Raw genomic sequence first — 19724 nt, 5'->3', positions numbered from 1 at the left:
GAATGTGGAAGGCCACGTGAGCCAAAGAAGGCAGCAGCAGGGCTGGGTAGCAGGTTCATTCAGGTCTGCTCCACTTGTCCCTCATTCATTCATGTTAAAGGGTGAGCTCGAGCCTGGTCTGCACCAGGCATCCTGTGCTTCCATCTGCTCTTCTCAGTGCTTCTGGTCATACATGTTCCATGTAGCTTACTGGTCCCAGAGGACAAATGAGTGGACAGACCCGAAATGAACCTAGAGCTAGAGCCCAACTATATCGGCCAAACCCCAGCCAATCTGTAGTTCTGTGAGTGAGAAATTAGTGCTTGGTATTGGCATGAAATTTTCATGGTTGTTACGCAGTAATAGCTGACTAATATAGGGCTCATTCAAAGAGCCCAGATTCCTCAGGTAACCGGGACTGTGGGATACATTCACACTTGTTTGCATTCATTGTTCTTTGACCATATAGAGCCTTGAAGAAATTAGCAAAGCGGTTGTGCCCCTACCCAGTCCTTGTTGCCCTTGGGCAACACGGTTCCATATCTCAGCTCATTCATGGCCCAGGAAGGAAGAAGAAGGGTGGGTGGGGAGTTTTAGGGTCTAAGAGCAGCTCCTTAGAAAAATGGGGAACTGAACAGAAAGTTTCTGTTCTTGGTCCTGTAAGGGAAGGGGTTGTAGATGCTCAGATTTCTCTAGAAGACTGACTTGGCAGGTTGAGGGAGGAAGGAGGCAGCCTACAGTTAGAGGGCTCTCGCCTGTGCTATGTTGGCTCTAGGGATCTCCACCTCCCTATCTTGTGGTAGAAACAAAACCAGCTTTGGTCCTCAAGGCAACCATTGTTTCCTCGTCATATAGAAAATCTCAGTGACCTCAGCTCTCTGTTCCAGGTGAGGGATCGCATGATGTTTAAGGACAATGGAAGTATTTTAGGGTTTGGCAGGATCTTTCCGATACCACCTAGCCCAGGTCCTCCTGTCTTCCTGGAGGCCTGGGAGGTAGTGTGGCTTGCCCAAGTCTGAGTTTTTCTTTCCATTCTGTTGTTCACACGCCACACAATGGAGAGGCAAAGTAGCAGGGAGGCTGGAACACGGCACTGAACCCAGAGCACCGGACTTGACGTGGCCGTGAACTCTGCCACTTCCTCCAATTAGCAGGGTGACCTCTGACGAGGTGGTTCTGTGCGCCTGACCAACCTCAAGGGGCCACGCCGAGGATGGAGTGAATGAATACCTGGAAGCTCTCGGAGCAGTGTCTGGCGTATGTCTGCTTCCAGACCCTATGCTTGTATGTGACGCGAGTAGCTGAGGGACGCTCCGATAGGCTAGGTGTCTGCTGAGCACTCTAGGATGACGAACTTGTACGCCAGGAACAGGACCCACTTAATCTTACCAAGTACCGGTTAGGCACCAGACAGACAAAACCCAGATGGCAGCAGTCCCAGCTATGAAGAAGCTCCCCATCTGCAGGGGAAAGTGGAGAGGGGGCACAGTGCTTTGAAAGTGGGGAGGTGGAGCTGGCAGGTGGCGTGGTGGTTAAAGGCGCTGGGCTTCCACTTGGCTGACCTGGTTCAAGTTCGGAAACTTGTGGCTTGCTTTCTCACTTTCTCTCTCTCCCTCCCTCCTCTTTTTCTCTAGGACCATACTGGAAAATAGTAATAATAATAAAGTTAAATAAAATCTTTTGAAAAGAAGTGTGGAGGGCTGTGTGGGAGAGGACTCCCTGAAGCTACACGTCCTATGAGGTCCCTCTTCCCAAGGGCTCCAGCTGCATCCAGTGGAAGGTGGCGTTAAGGCAGGATTTTTTTGTTTTATGACTGGAAAATCTGAAGCCTGTTTAGTCTGTAGCCTCTCAAGGCCTTGGGAGAGAGGGAAGGTGGGAAATGCCAGGGGTCAGGGTGGTGAGCACAGGTCCAGGGAGGAGGGGGATTGTGGCCTGTGGGTGCAGTTGTGGAAGGACCAGAGAAGGGCTATGGGAGGCTTGCGGGAGGCCGGCTCTTCCACGCTCTGCCTTGTGGCCTCAGGCCTGTTGCTCAACCTCTCAGTGGGTGTAGACACTGTAGAGCCCCCACTGCCTTTGCCTTTGCCTCTAGGGTTATTGTGAGGAGCTCAGGGGAGAACTCCGGTGGAAGTGCTCAGATAGGCCGCCACTGCTCTGCAGGAGGCCAGCATGCTCTCTTCAGAGTGGTGGAAGGTTGGTTTGGTTATGGAAACCCTCTAAGAGGATGGGCATCTTTCCAGAATGTCTCAAGCCTTTTTTTTTTTTTTTTTTTTGAGAGAGGTTTTCCATATACGGCATGTGCGCTTGCCCGAAGGACAGAGAGATAGAAAGCAAGAAATCACCCCCCAGGGGGGATGGCCATGCCACAATCCCTTCTCCTCCATTCTCTTCTCAGGATCTTGGGCACGCACACACACACACACGGTGTAAGTTTAAGCCGCCGGGTCTGGGACTAGAACCGCAGTCGACTAGATGGGAGCCCAGCAACATAGCCATTTCGCCATCTGCTGTTCCCAGAATGTCTCAGGCTTTTGGGTTCTTAAAAAATTGGTCTCTGGGGGAACCAGCAGTTAGCATAATGACTATGTCGCTGGACTCCCACGTAGTCGACTGCGGTTCGCGTCCCGGACCCGGTAGCTTAAAACTCATGCCGGGCGTGTGTGTGTGCGTGCCCAAGATCCTGAGAAGAGAATGGAGGAGAAGGGATTGTGGTGTGGCCATCCCCCCTGGGGGGTGATTTCTCGCTTTCTGTCTCTATGTCTCTGTCTTTCTGGTGAGCGCACGCGCCCTATAGCAAAAATCTCTCCCAAAAAAAAAAAAAAATGGTTTTTGGGTCAGCCCAAGGATATTTTTCTCACGGTTTCTCAGGTGCTTCCTGTTTCTGGTTGAGTGGGAAAGGCTACCAGAATATCCTGCTGGAACCAGAAAACGTAGAAGGAAGTGAAAATGGATTTAGGATAGAAAATAAAAGACACTCATGTAGCATACCTTCAGTCAGACAGCTTAGCTTGTGTTTGTATGATACCAAAACAGCATTATTGCTAGCAGATGTTGTTTGGTTTTTATCAGAGCATGAGCGCAAACAAGAGCTTCGGTAAGGATGACATATGGGGAAGCTCTTCGTAAATTAAAGAGCAAGCGCTGTAAAACGTTAGTTGCTATTAGCCACGCTGTGCTATTTTAGGACTCCCAGACGCTAAGGCAGGACATGTGATAACATCAGGCACAGAGATTTCTTTCACCCTTTGTCCTTGAGCCCACTGAGTCAAGAAGGTGAAGTTTGGCCGGAGGGAGACTGTAAATAAGTCATCTTTTTATTGTGACAGAGAAACCTCACAAGAATGAAAGAAATTGGGAACAGCTCACCAAACGAACAAAAAGTATTTAAAGAGAACGCATTGGGAAAGAAATACGATGGAAGGCAATGATGGGGTCCAGCTGGTGGCGTAGTAGCTAAGGTGCTGGGCTTCCACGTGGCCGACCGCAGTTTGAGTCCCGGACCTGGGGCTTGAAAATCATGATGTGCGAGTGTACCCGAAATCCTGAGAGCGAATGGAGGAGAAGGGATTGCAGAGTGGCCATCCCCTCCCTGACCCTCTCCCTCCGGGGGTGGTTTCTCACTGTCCCTCTCACTCACTCTCTGTGTCTGGTGAGTGCACGCCAAATGGCAAAAACCTACAAAGAAAAAAAAAAAAAAGCAATTATGGCACCATCGTGTCATATTGGATCTGACTTTCAGAATCTGGCTTTATGACTCACTTTTTTTTTGTTTTTTCTTTTTTTTGGTAGAGGTTTTTGCTATAAGGCGCATGCTCTGGTCAGAAAGACAGAGACAGAGAGACAGAAAGCGAGAAATCACCCCCCAGGGGGGATGGCCACGCCGCAATCCCTTCTCCTCCATTCTCCTCTCGGGATCTTGGGCACGTACGCACACGCGCCCGGCGTGAGTTTCAGCCACTGGGTCTGGGATGTGAACCACGGTTGGCTACATGGGAGTCCAGGGACATAGCCATTACGCTAACTGCTGGTCCATGACTCACTCGCTTTTATGATTGAACCTATATGCTCCTGCTTTCTGACTCGATGAGTGATGACAAGTTCCTTGTGCCCTTATCTGTAAAACAGGGCGCCTAGTACCCATTTAAGAGGTATTTGAGGTATAGAGTACCTAACACAGTACCCAGCTTAGAGTGACTGCTCATATCCTTCAATTTAAAAACATGATTTTTCTAAATAACTTTCAAGTAATAGTCCAGGGACACTTTCTTTTCTTTTCTTTTCTTTTCTTTTTCTTTTTTTTTTGGCCAGAGGGTGTGTAGGCTTACTAGAGCAAGACAGACAGAGGGAGAGGGAGGAAACCACCTCCCTTCAAATCCCCAGTGGAGCGTGGTCATGCCACAATCCCTTCTCCTCCATTCTCCATCCCTGTCAGGATTTTGGGCACGCACACACATGAACCCAGGGTATTTTTGAAGCTGCTGGGGCCTGGATTCAGATCGCTCGGTTGGCCAGGTGAGATCCAGCATCCTTAACTACCAGGCCATGGGGCCACCCCATTCTTAAACATTCTCAGCAGATGCCTGATAGATTCTGCTTTGGTGAGCAGAGGCTAAAGGGTAGAAAACTGGATGTCACTGGGGCTGGGTGGTGGTACGGTGGCCGAACGTGGTACACTGCGGGGCTGACCCACACGGGAGGGTCTCAGGGTCACGTCCCTGAGTACACAGGGCATGCGTGTGCCCGTGATTCAGCGGTGGCTGAACCTGAGGCTGAGGGAGATTGTGGCATTCAGACCCTATTGGGGAGCTATCTGCTTCCATCTCTCCTGCTTGTGAAAGAAGTAAGTAAAATAAACTAAAGAAAATGTGGGTATTACAAAAACGATTCTGTGAGCTCTTGGAAAGACTAACTACTTTTGAAGATCCTATTTCACAATGTAGTGGGTCACCAGAAGAGTCATGGCATATTTTTCTATGCAAAAATGCACCGTGACTTTCCGACAACCCATTTATTTGCTCAGTAAGCTCTCCTCCCTTTTTCCTGAAGATGATCTCGAGTTCAACTCCGGCCAGGTTTAAATGCTATTAAATTCAGAAACGCTGGGGTCTGAATTGATCCGATTGTACTGGGTTTTAAAGTTGTTCCACTGATTTCAGAGAGTTCTGTCCTCTCCTTATCAGGGAATGGCCGGCGTTTTAGTCCTCAGATGCTTTTTGCATTTCTCAAGACTGGTCATTTCTCGGGAAGGGAATAGCTCGCTCGTTCAAATGTGAAGCTGTCTTTTCCGCCTCCTAATGTGGGAGGCTGTGACTCCACAGGGGATAGGAATCAATCAAGACGCATTTAGAAATGAAAAGCAATTGAGGTTTTGTTTTCTCGTGTTGTGATTTTGTTTTGTTTTGGAGAGAGCCATAAAAGGCTAAGTTGATCTATTTAAAAATGCAAGAACAAGCCCCATAAATTTTGATTAAATAAAGACCTCTACATTTACATAGGATTTTATGGTTTCCAAAGAGCTTTTTATAAACATTATCTCATTTAAGTAAACACAGCAAATAAAAAAAGAGGATGCTGTTCTGCATTATGGAGAGTTAAGGCCCTAATGAGAGGGAGAGAGCGAGAGATTAGCCCAAGGGGACAGACAGGGACAAAAGGAGGAGGCCAGAGGTCTCCGAAGTGGCTCTCTGGGGCTTTGGGAGCTCCATCAAGCTTGCCTTTTGGAGCCAAACATTTTTATCTTGAACACAAATATATTCTATACTGCAAATGTGCTTCCATGTGTGTGTAAAACTATTGACCATTGAAACTGCATCTTCTAGTATTTTCCTCACTGGTGTGCAAGTTTCATGCATCTCCGCACCTCGAATTGCTTATCTATGTGATGGCTGTCTTGAATTTTGTTCCTCAGAGAGAAACTCACCGATTTAGATTCACCAAACATAAAGCACCTATCAGGTGCCCGGTGTTGTGCAAGGTACTTTGTTTCTGTGATCTTACTGAGTGATCACATCGTTTTGTGAGACATGTTCTTATCCCTGTTATACAAGTGTGTAAGCTGAGGCTCAGGGAGATCGATGCAGGTCCCAGGCTTAGGAAGCAGAGGAGGGGCTGCAGGCCCCTAAGTTCACAGTAGGTTTTTTTTGTAGCTACTTGTTCTGTTGGGGATGTTGGTTTTCTTTGAGACTACTGGGGTGCTGTGACCCATTGCAGAGAAGAATCTATTTTTCAATGTCATAGTTCTTGTTTACTAATGTTTAGTCTAGTATAGACATTTTAAGCCATGGCGTAGTATTGCAATTTTTAGATACAGTGTAGACAAGTCCCAGCAGGAACATGGGGCAGAGGTGGCCCCTTAGCCTAATAAAAATGTAGGCAGACGGCTGATCTGCATTGTGTCCTGGTCTCTCTTATTCCAGACATTTGGCTTTAATAGCTGGATAGCAGTTTGTCCATGGTTTAGCTGTTTCAGGGGTCTTTTAGCTTTGGACACAAAATTGAATTCTACTCAATCCCGAGCTGGGTTCTCACTGGAATGTGGCTGCTCTGTGTTCAGGTTCCTCGTTCTGGAGGGATAAGACGTGACACAGTGGACAGAAGGTGAACATATGTATGTCACAACATGTCTGTAGGGTTGCTTGCTTCTGCTTCTGAGGTGTGGGGAGTCAGCAAAATGGGTTGCTAAATTCTGGGGGGAAGGAATTATTCATAAAGGTCAGAAAACCTTTTTTTTTTCTTTTTAAATGTATTTTTAAAATTGACACCAGGCACATGCACTCACCAGAGAAAGACAGAGACAGAGACAAAGAGAGATGGAGAAAGTGCCCCTCCCAGTGGGCATGATCACCCCACAGTCCCTTCTCCATTTCTCTCTATCAGGATTTTGGCATCCATGCATAAGTACCTGGCCTGCTTTTTTCAAGCCACCCAGGGTAGGATTCAAACCACAGTCAGTGATGTGAGATCCAGCTCCCTTAACCACTAGGCTACAGCCCAGCCCTATTACTTTTTTCTTATTGTTGTAAAAAAAAAAAATAACAAAATGTTCCACTTAAACAATTTTTAACTGTACAGTTCTGTGGCATTAAGTCCCTTTATATTGTCGTGGGAACCATCCCCATCACCTCTAGAACTTTTTCATTCTCTCAAATGGAAACTTTATTCTTCACCAGCTCCTCATTCCCTGAACCTCCTCCAGAAAAGAGTCTGTCTATCTCTAAGCATTTGACTTTTCTGGGGCCCCCATGCTAGGGGAATTTACAATGTTCATGGATAGCTAGAATTAAAGTAAGAGTTTATTTTGATGTAAATTGTTATTTTGCATGGGCCATCCATGCCTAGCTTCTTCATCCTGTGTATTTCCATGAACATGTTGAAGACCCCCACCCCCTCATCCAAGTGGACTCTGCAGCATGTCCTCTGTCATTGTCTCGGTTCACATAGCGTAACGTCAAGGCATAGCTCTGTTGTAACATGTTAGAATTTCCCTCCTTTTCAAGGTTGAACATTTCATTGTATCCATTCATCTGCTGGTGGAGAAGCTAGTTTTGTGTACTTAAATGCCCATTTTATTACTGGAGAGCTGGTTGTCTTCCCACATGCATTATCTCATAAGTTGTTTAATGAGCCATTATTTAGATTTCCCTCTCTTGGGCGAAATCCAGAAATAATGGAAGGAAGCAGTTTTTTCTCTGATATTTTATTTTCATAGCTAAGCTCAGAACTATGGGAAAATCATTGTAAAATCAGTGTGTTAAAGAACCAGCTGTGGGGACCAACAGTTAGCATAATGGCTATGTCATTGGACTCCCATGTTGTCGACCATAGTTTGAGTCCTGGACCCAGTGACTTAAACTCAACGCCGGGTGCTTGTGTGTGCGTGCCCAAGATCCTGAGAGGAAAGGGAGGAGAAGGGATTGCAGCGTGGCCATCTCCCCTGGGAGGCTATTTCTCGTTTTCTGTCTCTCTCTCTCTCTCTCTCTCTCTCTCTCTCTTTCCGGCAAGGGCATGTACCCTATAGCAAAAACCTCTCCCCCCAAAAAAAACCAGCTGTGAAAGGTGAAACTTTCTCAGGTGGGTAATAAGAGAGATTATCGGGAAGAACGTATGTTATGCAAATCTTACCCTGTCCGTAAGATGGCTTTATCCCAGTGTGTTGGGAAGGATGTAGGAAGTGACCCCACATGTCAGTCCCCTTCTCGAATGAATTAACAATCATTAGTGTAGGCTCCACGCATGGATTGAGTTATGGAAGGGGAACATTTGGAAACCAGTATTTTTTCCTCTCTGAATTGCCTTCTATTTCAATGGGGTTTAATAAAACCAGCAGCTAACCCAAGGGAAGTGCTACCATTTTTAGAGTGGAGGAGCCATATGACTTGCTTAATTTATTTATTTTTTTCTTTAAGGAGAGGTTTTTGCTATAGGGTCCGTGCGCTCGCCAGAAAGACAGAGAGAGGCAGAGAGACAAAGTGAGAAATCACCCCCCAGGGGGGATGGCCACTCTGCAATCCCTTCTCCATCTTCCTCTTGAGATCTTGGGCACGCACACACACGTGCCCGGTGTGAGTTTAAGTCACCGGGTCTGGGACTTGAACCATGGTTGACTACATGGGAGTCCAGCAACATAGCCATTATGCCAACTGCTGGTCCCAACGACTTGCTTAAAGTGTGTGAGCAGGTCAAGCAGCTCAAACCCACCCTCAGCAGACGGAGCGCTCCAACTGTGCCCAGTTCCTGCCAGCGCTTTTTTGGTCCCCTTGTTCAGCTCCCTCTTTCGCTGCCCAGAGTCAGTGTCCCCAGATTTACCAGCGTTGGATTTGTTGTGGCATCTGTGAACTGCTGTCACACCCAGCCTCGTCCTTGGGGCATCCAGAGGCTGAGCAGACGGAGCAGCCAGCTGCCGGGCCCCACAGCCTTCATGTTTGTGCAGGAAAAGTCTTTCCTGGGCACACAGGAGAATGGAGGTCACTCCTGCCCCACCCCGGGGCCCTCCACCCTGCACTTCCTGGACTTCTCAATGGAGTGAGGGCGTGTGACCCCGCCTTGTTGGGGCAGCCCCTTATCCCTTTCTGCACCCCCTCCCTTCTCACAGCTTTGTGGTGTAGCTTGTCCGGCTGTCCCAGGCTGAGGCAAGCAAGATCAGGTTTATGAGTTGGGTTTTTTTTTTAATTAATTAATTTATTCATTCATTTTAATTTTTGACCAGAGAGAGAAACACCGAGAGAGAGGGAAAGTGAGAAAACAAGCTCCCAGGTCCAGCACCCAAACCATGGTCAGCCATGTGGAAGTGTCCAGCGCTTTAACCACCATGCCACCTGCTTGGTTCCCAGGTTTTTAAGTTTTTAAAAAATTATTTTTATTATATGAATATGGGGGAAAAGGCCTACATACAGATATTTGAAAGGTGGATTAGGGAGAAAACCTGTTTTCTATAACTTTTTTCTTTGCTTTTTAGGTTTTTGTTTTGAAGAGGTTTTTGCTATAGGGCGCGTGCGCTCACCAGACAGAAAGTGAGAAATCACCCCCGAGGGGGGATGGCCACACCACAAACCCTTCTCCTCCATTCTCCTCTCGGGATCTTGGGCAGGCACGCATCCGGCGTGAGTTTTAAGTCACTGGGTTCGGGACGTGAGCCACGGTTGACTACATGGGAATCTAGCGACATAGCCATTACACTAACTGCTGGTCCCTGTTTTGTTTTGTTTTTAAAGAAAGAATGAGTTTGGGCTAGCCCATGGCCTAGAGGCTAAGGGAACTGGATTCCAGGTGGCCCCAGTGGCCTGAAAAACATGCAGATGTGCGTGCGTGCGTGCCTAAAGAGAAGTGGAGAAGGGATTGCAGCATGCCCATGCCCCACTTGGGGAGGAGGGAGGTGCTTCCTCCCTCTCCTTCTCTTTCTCTTTTTGTCTCATGAGCACTTCTGCCCTTTGGCAAATAAACAAATACATAGTAGAGGAATTAGGTTCAGATGGTGGTGTCCCTACCTTGTAGAAATAACAAAAGACCAAGAGCAGTGAAGGGTGCCTATGGCCGGTGTCTGCGTTGTCCCACAAAGTGCCTGGAGCCAGGCCCGTGCCCTGACGGCCACAGCAGCACCCAGGGGTCAGTTTCCCTGCTGTGTCAACCTGTGCTTGTCGTGGAGTGCTTCAAGACCCTTTCTCCCCTGGTCTGGATTACTCACTGTCCAGCAGCCTGGCCCATGCGTGGGCTTCTTTCCCCCGGGGAAAAGCAGACTGGGCATGGAACACAGGTTCTGGGCAGCTGTAAGCCACAGGCATGGTTGATAAGCCTTTCTGCGGAGGCTGCTCACGCAGTTCTTCAGAGGGCTTCGGCTTTTAGGAGAAGGCTTTGCACGAAGAGGGCAGGACAGCAACTCCATGCTGCTGCAGCCGAGGAGGCCTGGACTTCTGGGGTAGGCTGCCCCATCTGTGACTGAGCCAGTCCTCCCAGGTCTTCAAGCACGGAGAAAGGTCCTGCCAGGGGTGAGCAGCGACCCAAGAACTGCCTCTGCGTATTCGGTCCAGCTTCCCCTGCTGTCCAGCAGGAGATGGCGTTGCCCAAGGTGGGTGGAGCCAATCTCAGGTTTGAAGAGCCCAGACAGATCCAGCCTGGGGGGGGGGTCGTCCTCGTCCCACTCCCGTCACACTCACCAGTGTCCCTAGGCCTCTGGGCTTGTGATGGCACCAGGTCTAATGCCCAGGATTCCTGGTACCGAGGACCCACAACCCCTTTGTAAGCAGTGTGGGTCGGCATTCAGGGAGCCTGGGAGGATGAGAGAGAGCACAAGGCTGGAAGGTTGGGGACAGGAAGGATGAAGGTCGCTAGGGCAGCAGGCTGTAGAGTTCAGGGACTTGGTAGCAGGACACACGTCATTAAGCACAGAGGCTCGTGGCCCTGGGCTGGCCTTCGGGACATGGAGATGAATAAGCTTCTCTTTGTGTTGAATCACCTCAGTGCTGAACACACATTCTTTGTGACAAGAAGAGAGCATTTACCTTTACCTGCCAGGTCACCTGGACAGAGGGGCTGGGGGTGGGGGGTCTGGAAGGCCGTGGAAGGCTTGGAATGTGAAGCTGTCGAATCCAGTGACCCTACTCGAGCCTTCCTAGATTAAAGTCACCAGGCCCCATAGTTGGCTCCCAGTTGTGTAGTGGGTATGGGGTAGGAAGGGGGTGGATCCCGACTGGATCCTATTCCACTTCCAAGAAGTTAATGACAAGACTTCCAGACATTTTTGAGAGAAGGATGGCAAGAGAACAAATAGAGAGGCATGACATTTAGTGGGACGCAGAAATGGCTTATTACCTGTTGATAACGTGTATAGTATTCTCAACTGGGTTGGTCTGAGAAGTAATTCATACTGAGTAAATTCGTTATACAAGCCAATTGATATGTAATGATTGAATGTTTAGAAAAATAATGAGACTAGGGACCAGCAGTTAGTGTAATGGCTTTGTTGCTGAACTCCCACGTAGCCGACTGCGGTTCGAGTCCCGGACCCGGTGGCTTAAACTCATGCCGGGCACATGTGCGTGCGTGCCCAAGATCCTGAGAGGAGAATGGAGGAGAAGGGATTGCAGCGTGGCCATCCCCCCTGGGGGGTGTTTTCTTGCTTTCTGTGTCTCTGTCTCTTTCTGGTGAGCACACGTATCCTATAGCAAAAACCTCTCAAAAAAAAAAAGAATAAAATAATCTGGAAAAAACATGATGAAAAGCTATTTGATAATGATGTGGATAGTAATGTCTTTGTCGTGGACTGATATGCATGGTATTTCTTCTGGAAAAAGAAATGTAATACACTGTAAAGATACCTGTGATCCAATGTAATATGAACAAGATTAGGTAATAATAATTATTTGATATGTTGCTCAGAGCATCCTGAGAAGCCAGGTAGAGACTCCGGGGTTTCAAACATGACAAAGCCAGCAGGATGCTGCTTGCTTTCATGGTGTCCCAGGCCTGAGTCCCCTGGTGGGGCAGTTCCAGCTCTGGGAGGTGGGGCCTGGCCTACGGAGGGTGCCTCTGTGCCTGCTGAGGTGGGGAGCTTAAGGGCTTCCCCTTTGCAGCCTGGAGCCTGGGCCGGATCTGGTGCTTCCTGCAGGGAACAGTGAGTTGCGTTGGTCCCTCGGTTGCCTTCTGTCAAGTCTTGGAGTCCTTAAAACAACAGGACGAGGCGGGAGGAACTAATTTCACTCACATGGCAGAGGAGTAACTCACTTGACTTTCTGTTACAATTTAGCAGCTGGTTAATGGCCACTTACTGGAAACTGTTACTAGACTCTGCAGGTGAGTATTGTTAGGAACTGAGTTACTCCCGCCTCTCCCCAGGGTCCTTTTCTTCCTTGGCCTGCAGCAGACACTCAGAGCTGCAGGAAGTGGCACTGTGTTGCAATCACAGCTTCATTGTTACTTTGTATTATTTATTTTGTGTTCCCAAAATAATTATCCTGCTTTCCATGGTCCTAGAGACTGCCAGGAGCCCAGGGGTAGCTCCAGCCTGAGGGTGCCCGGAAGCAGCCAGGCAACTAGTGTCCAAAAGTGTCAGTTTCACGTGTGATTCATTTGAGTCACCTGAGCTGAACACGCTCTGCCTCCTTGTATTTACTCATGAAATGATTTCAAACAGCCGGTCCCTTCCCTGGATATTGTGTAATCACTCACTTTGCAAAGCCTGAGGCTTCAGGACAGAATGTGAGTTTCTAAGTGTAAGCCTGGGTGGAATCCTGACTTTGCCATTTCCTAGCTGTGCGACCTTGGACAATTCACTTAACCTCTCTGAGCCTCAGTCTTAAATGTTCACAACTGGGAAATGGGTTCCCCAGGGGGAAGGGAATCAATGAGACGATGTCTAGACAGAGCCTGAACACGTTAAACACTCATCGGAAGTTCCCTTTTTCTCTCGTCAATTTAAAATTAAAACAGCAGCAATAGAATGCCCCCATTTGGTGGGTAGGAGTGTTGGGAGCTGAGGAAACGGCGAGGAGGAGAATCTCTTAGTTTTGTCCCCCTCGCAGGAGAGGGACAGGGGCGCGGCATGTAGGTGACTGCACCACCAGTCACGGGGTCACACATGGGGAGCCCCTCATCCTGGAGCCCGGGGTGGGCGGCAGGAAACAGATTGCCTCCAGCTGTCCTGAGTCTTTGGGAGGTTTAGGCTCCTTCCAGGGGACTCCACGCTGGGAGAGCCACATGGATCCCTGTCGGGCTCAGGTTTCAGCCCCTTGGGCCTACTGGGGGCTCCGTCCTTTCTGGAACAAATGGAGTACTTGTCACCGGCCTCCCACGTAATGACTGCGGCTGCCAGGCCTCTCCCTCAGCCCGAGCGGAAGCCCGCCGGGGCACCGGGCAGCTGCGCTACCTGATGGCACTGGAGCCTGGATTCCTGAGGTCGGAAGGATCCCCGAGGCTTTCCTCTGGTGCCCCAGTCTGGATGGCATCCCTGGGCCCAGCCCACGCGGCTCTCGGGGCAGTGGCTGCCTGGCTGGACTGGCTCTGCACACTGACATGGCTGTGGTCTGCTTCTCTCCCCCTGCCTCTAGAGTATAAGAAGAAGTACGGAGAGGAACACGGCTCCTGCCAGGCGGGCATAGCAGGCTTCTTCACCGAGGTGGGTATCGGCCGCCCGTGCACGGCTGGCCTCTCGCTGCCATCCGTTTCCTTGCTGGCTGTGACCCGGTCAGCCTCGAGGTGGGACTTCTGGTATCTCAGCTTCTTGAGCTGTGGATGAGTAGGTTCTGGTCTTCACGTCAGAGAAGGCGATTGGGGCCTGCTGGGGGGCACCAGCTGGCCGGAGACCCCTGGGTAGGAGAGGGTGGGCTGGCGTATTTGGAGGACACCATGATTTCTATAGGAGTCACTCGAGTCTGAGACCCGGGGAAGGAGCTGACTAAAGGGGGTGCAGGTGAGACGCCATGAAGTCAAGGTCCACGTCATTGCTGGTGCTGACGGTACGATGGCTGGGTGCCCATCACCACCTCACGTCCTTCTCGCTTTAGTGGAGAGTCTTGAGTGTTGTGTGTTTTCCCAGAGATCTCATATGCTCGCCAGAAAGAGAGAGAGAGAGGTAAAGGGAAAGTGAGCCTTCATCCTCCCCGCATGGACATGGTCACGCCTTAGTCTCTTCTCCACCTCGCCCTCCTCTCGGGATTTTGGGCATGCGCGCGCATGCACCTGGTTTATTGCTCAAGCTTCCAGTTCCAAGACTCAGACAACCACGCTGGCCATGTGGGGTCCAGCTGCCTGAACCCCCACACTCTGGGCTGGGCCGAGGCTTGGTTTTACATGCACCCCTTTCCTTTCCGCAGTCCTGAAGGACCGTGTCCCCGCTTGTGCAGTAGCAACGTGACCTCGCGAGTAGCACATTCCTGGGGACTGCTTTCTTACGTACTTCTCACCTACTGTCAGTTGGCTGCCCCATTCAGCTCCTCATTTCTCAAACACGTAACGACGGCCTGTTACATGCACACGTCCACGCAAGGCTCCGTAGGGGGTACCGTAGCCCATTCGGTCGCTCGGGGGAAAGGGAAGACGTAACACTTCCAGTTCCTGTGCAGTCCTGTTGTTCTCGCTTCCGGACATATTCCAAATATGACAACCGATATTTATCAGCAGCATCCCCTCCACTGTCCTCACCGTGCTGCTAGAAAAGTTACCGTCATCGCCTGGAGATACACTGGCCTCAAAACGGCGTCCCTAGGTCCTTTTTTTGTTGCTGTTGTGATAAAAATGTACAGAACATAACATTCACCATTTTAACCAGTTTAAGGTATGCCGTTTAATGGTCTTTAGTACACTCACAGCCATCATCATCTAGTTGTAGAAAATTTTCTCGCTGCAGCCTTTGTCTATTCCTTTTTTGGAAAGATTGATTTTTAATGGTTTGTTTTTTTTTTAATTTATGATGGTTATTCTTCGATTTTGATCAGAGAGAGACAGGGAGAATGAGAAAGCAAGCTGCCAGGTTCGGGACCCAATCCATGGTTGGCCAGTGCTTTACCACCTCACCACTTGCCAACCCCTGTCTATTTTTTTTTTTTTTTTTTAATTATCAGAAGGTGCATGGACTCACCAGGGAGATGGAGACACAGAGGGAGAGAGGAAGAAAGCACTCTAATGGACTGCAGCCCCTTCCCTCTCTTTCTCCACCCTGTTGGGATTTTGAGCATGCATGCATATATACCCGGTGTGTTTTTCAAATTACCATGGTAGGAATTGTTTTTTCTAAGAATTTTTAAAATTTAGCTTTATTTATTATTGTTTTCCAGTTTGATCAGAGAGAGAGAGGGGAAGTGAGAAAGCAAGCCACCAGGTCCGGGACTTGAACTGCAGTCAGACATGTGGGAGTCCAGCACCCCTAACCACCACACCACCGGCTGGTCCTCCAGGGCAGCAGTTCTAACCGTGGTCAGCTATGTGGGACCCAGTTCCTTAACCATCAGGCCACAGGGCCAGCCCCTGCATCCACTATTGATCATGCGGTTTTTCATACACTAACCTGAGGAATCTTTCCCAGTCCAGCTGGTCGTTCTGCCTCTGAGGCTTCTCGTTATACGGAAGATTGAAATCTAAACTCTGTGTCTTATCCCGTGGGCCTGACTCTGAGGTTGCCCATGGCCAAGACTCAGTTTGGATTTTAATCTTCCATGTAATGGGAAGCAGAGTGCTGGAGGGGCACACAGTATTGAGGGTGGAGAAAAGAGGAATAGCGTTCTCTGGGTGCAGAAGCTTCCTGAGTCAGGAGCGGAAACTGTCCACTCTGATTTCAGAACCTGCTGTTTAGCTTCAAAGAGAAACTACAAGTTGGCAGTATAGTGTCCGATCCAGAAAGCAACGAAGAAATGATACTCTGAAATTTGATTATGTTTTATTTCAGAACCAACAAATAAAAGGTGCTGCCCTCTCAAACCCTGTCCCCCACCTTCAATAATTATGTCCACTCATTTGAGCATCTTTTTTATGACAGTCTACACAGAGGTCCACGCTGGGCCTCAAGAATCGTACTGCCACTGTCTTACCCATCGAGGCCCAAAGTTAAGATGATTTTCTTACTTCCGTCCTTCACATCCATGTCGTTGGAAGTCCCACTTCTGGGCCCTCAGAACATACCACAGAGACGGGCATGTCTGTCCACACTCTGGGCCACTCCCTCTGGGATATAAGCCACCATGGTATGGCGGCTGCCCACTGCACAAGAATCGTACTGCCACTGTCTTACCCATCGAGGCCCAAAGTTAAGATGATTTTCTTACTTCCGTCCTTCACATCCATGTCGTTGGAAGTCCCACTTCTGGGCCCTCAGAACATACCACAGAGACGGGCATGTCTGTCCACACTCTGGGCCACTCCCTCTGGGATATAAGCCACCATGGTATGGCGGCTGCCCACTGCAGAACCCTCCCATCCTCCTGCATCCACTCCTGCCTCCCAGTAGGCCAGGCCCCACCGCAGCCAGAGCCATCTTCTACAGAAATATGGTGTACACGCCTTTGCTCAGCATCTTCCATTGTCTTCCCATCTCACTTGTCGTAAAATCCAGGGGCCTTCGGCTCTCTACGTCACATGTTACCTGAACTTTCTCCCCGGACCACTGGTTCTGGCCTCAGTGACTCTCAGCTGCTGCTAGAACTTGCCGAGTTCCTCCTGGCAGCATTGCCCTGGTGAGCGTGCACGCATTTCTGCAGGAGGAGGAGTTGCCGGACCACATTGCACAGTGCACTCCAAAAATGCTTATCAGTCGATACTCGTCCTAGTGGGATCTGTCCCTATATTATCACCAACACTTAAAATTCTTACAGTTAAAAGATTCCAGCAGCCGGTGTGATGACGAAGGTTCTGGATTCTCACATGGCCTACCATGATTTGAATCCTTGATCTGATGGCTTAAAACGCACGCTGAGTGCATGTGTGTGCATGCCCCAAATCCCAGGAGAAGAATGGAGGGGAGGGGATTACAGTGTGGCAACCCCTTTCCTCCGGGGGGTGATTTCTCACTTTTCTTCTCTGTGTCTCTTTCTCTCATATGAGTACTTAGGCCCTATGGCTCAAATCTTTAAAAAAAAAAAAAAATATTAGGGCCCAGGTGTGGCACAGGCAGTGGGGCGTCACTGCTCCATGCCAGAGCCACATGGGAGGCCCTGTTTTGGATCCCAGACTGACGGGAACACACATGTGATAATCTCACATCACCCATGATCTGGGTTGGTGGAGGCTGGGAAGGATTATGGCATGGTGAAATCCTTTGGGGTGTCCGTCTTTTTCTCATGAGATAAACACACATAAAAAGTAGTTTGCTTTCACGCCCCTTTATCTGGTTACCTGCGTTGCTTTTCTAATATTGGGCCATTTGTATTTTTCTGATGCTTGCCTGTTTTTGTTCTTAGTTCATCATTCTGGTTTTGTTTTACTGATTTTTTTTAAGGAACTTTTTATGTATTTTTAGCATTAATTTCTCACTTGTTTTATATAAACATAAATGTTTTTCATCAGTTTTTTGTCTTTTAAGTTTGCTTGTGATTTCTGTATTGTAGTGGCATTAACCATTCAAATTTGGTGAAATCTGTCAGTCTTTTTCTTTTTGCATTCTCTCTCTCTCTTAGGAAGATCATCCCCTTCCTAAGACTATGAAAATGTCCTCTTCTCTTCTAATAGGCTTTTTAAAAGGGTTGTATATTTAGTCCTTCTAAAATTTATTTTTACATAGGAAAGGACTTAAAAACATTTTGGTAAAATGTAATTAAAATCCAAATTATTTTGGTGCAGAATAATTTGAAATCCATGCATATTTTTCCCATAATACAGCTACTCATTTAAAAGCATACCTTTAAAAAAAAAAGAATTAGTTTATTTAACTTTATTATTGTTGTTGTTGTTTTCCAGTTTGATCAGAGCGAGGGGAAAGTGAGAAAGTAAGCCACCGGGTACAGGATTCAAACTGTGGTCGGTCATGTGGGAGTCCAGCGCCTTTATAACCACCACAGTTGATTAAGGAGCTAGATCCCATGGGCCAGCCCTGTGTGGCCTGAGTCCTGGCTTCAGATGAAAACAATCTGGGCATGTGTGTGGTGCCCAGTGAGAGAGAAATGAAGAAGGGATTATGGCCCCATTGGGGGGTGCTTTCCCCCTCTCTCTACAAGGACATGTGTCCTCTGCCAAAAAAGAAGAAAAGGAGGAGTTGTTGATGGACTAAAGGAGAGAAAAGCTTCTGGGAAGGGGTGTATCTGTACGATCCCACCAGCCGGCAGGTTGGGGAAGACTAGGGTGTTGGGCCAGGTGGAAGGAGGGCTTGGTTGGAGGAGCAGGAAAGGCAGAGGAGGTGAGACCAGGTGGTGTGCAAGCCCAGGTGACCAGACGGAGGCGAGGACCCCTTGAAACTCCAGCGTCTGGGATCCGCAGCCCGAGGGGACCGCAGTGTTTGCTGGCTGGGCTCCGAGCAAACCTAAGTGGGGACATTGTGTACAGAGTGGCAGGTGGTGGTGAGTGGGTTTTTACTGCCCCGCCCCCCGCCACTCCGTCCGCTGACCCCGGCCCGCTGTCTCCTGGCCAGCTGAGGCTTTGGCCTCTGCTTCGGTTCCCAGGCTTTGGCCTCCTTAAACAGGAGGTCTTTGAACTCGCTGGCTCCCTCGTTTCTGGAATGTCAGCTGTTTCCAGCTGAGCAGGAAACGTGGTCGAGGGGGTCACGCAGGCACTGCACCCCTCCTCTGCCCTCCTGCTGACCCCACCACTTGGGTTCTCCTTTGCTGGGAGCCAGTCTGGTCCCTGACAGGGCAGAGAGCCGCTTTCTAAGCTGGAGTTCCTTCTGTGGCCTTTCAGAGGTGGCCATGTTGCCCCAAATATTTTGGCCGAAGGTGCCAGCTTGACCTGCAGGTCAGTGACCCTGAGGTTATCAAAGCTCTGAGTTATGGAGACCACATGAGTCTTAGCCCATCAGCGAGGATGAGAGAATTTCCTGGGAATGTTGTTTACTTTTGTAGAGTAGGATAACAGAGGTGATAGATACTCCGAAGCCATGACGGAAGACCTGGGCCCACCCTGCGGTTGCTCAGCTACCACGTGGGAACCCGAGACACCCACATGGGAGTTTGCTGAGCACGGCCCTCCGTTGCAGATTCTGAGCATCCTTCTGCCCTCTGGCTCATGCCCAGCTGGAGTGCACGGTGAAAAGCCTGCAGCTTGTTTCAGGTAGACCCCAGTGCCCTGGGCCCGTGGCGATCCTGCTAACAGGGAAGAGGCCTGCAGCGGTGATGCATGGGATTTTGCAAGTGTGACTTAGATGGTGGTGACTGTCAGTGGTGAAGCTTCATCAGCTGTCCCCGGGCGATAGGAGGGCTAAGCGTTGACCATGTTTTCCTGACACTCAAGAACACCACTGAAAAGGACGCCAGCATCACCCACAGTGAAGGGACAGAGCCAACGCGAGGGGTTTCCAGGAAGACACAGTCTCCACCCGCCACCCACGGCCTTGAAGGTCGCAAGCTTGGCCTTATTTGAACTAGTCTGGACCGAAGGAGAGGGTGTGAGCACCAAGAGGAGACAGACCAGAGTGACTGCTCTGGAAGGTTTTGGAGGAGACGGGTTACTTCGTCTTCTCTGTGATGTTTGAGAGGGGATGCGAGCATACCGTAGACAGTTCTCAGCTTTTATCCCGGATTAATCTAAACCATCAGAAAAGGACGTAGCGGGACCAGCAGTTAGCGTAATGGCTATGTCACTGGACTCCCACGTAGTCGACGGCGGTTCGCGTCCTGGACCCG

The 19724-nt window shown here is 49.3% G+C and overlaps 1 protein-coding gene across 1 annotated transcript in view; it reads left to right on the top strand.

Moving 5' to 3' along the window:
- The window catches only part of LOC102492922 (integrin alpha-9), a 198560-nt gene that overhangs the window by 41773 nt on the left and 137063 nt on the right, over nt 1-19724 (top strand). Inside the window, exons 5-6 of the mRNA XM_027776804.1 lie at nt 13515-13582; nt 13707-13776. Coding sequence (XP_027632605.1) covers nt 13515-13582; nt 13707-13776 — 138 coding nt within the window. The remainder of the gene's footprint in view (nt 1-13514; nt 13583-13706; nt 13777-19724) is intronic.

This window comes from Tupaia chinensis, unplaced genomic scaffold (assembly GCF_000334495.1).
Source record: "Tupaia chinensis unplaced genomic scaffold, TupChi_1.0 Scaffold138098_1, whole genome shotgun sequence".
Taxonomy (NCBI): Eukaryota; Metazoa; Chordata; class Mammalia; order Scandentia; family Tupaiidae; genus Tupaia; species Tupaia belangeri.
Note: the sequence above shows the minus strand (reverse complement) of the source record. Positions and strands in the feature narration are given on the sequence as shown.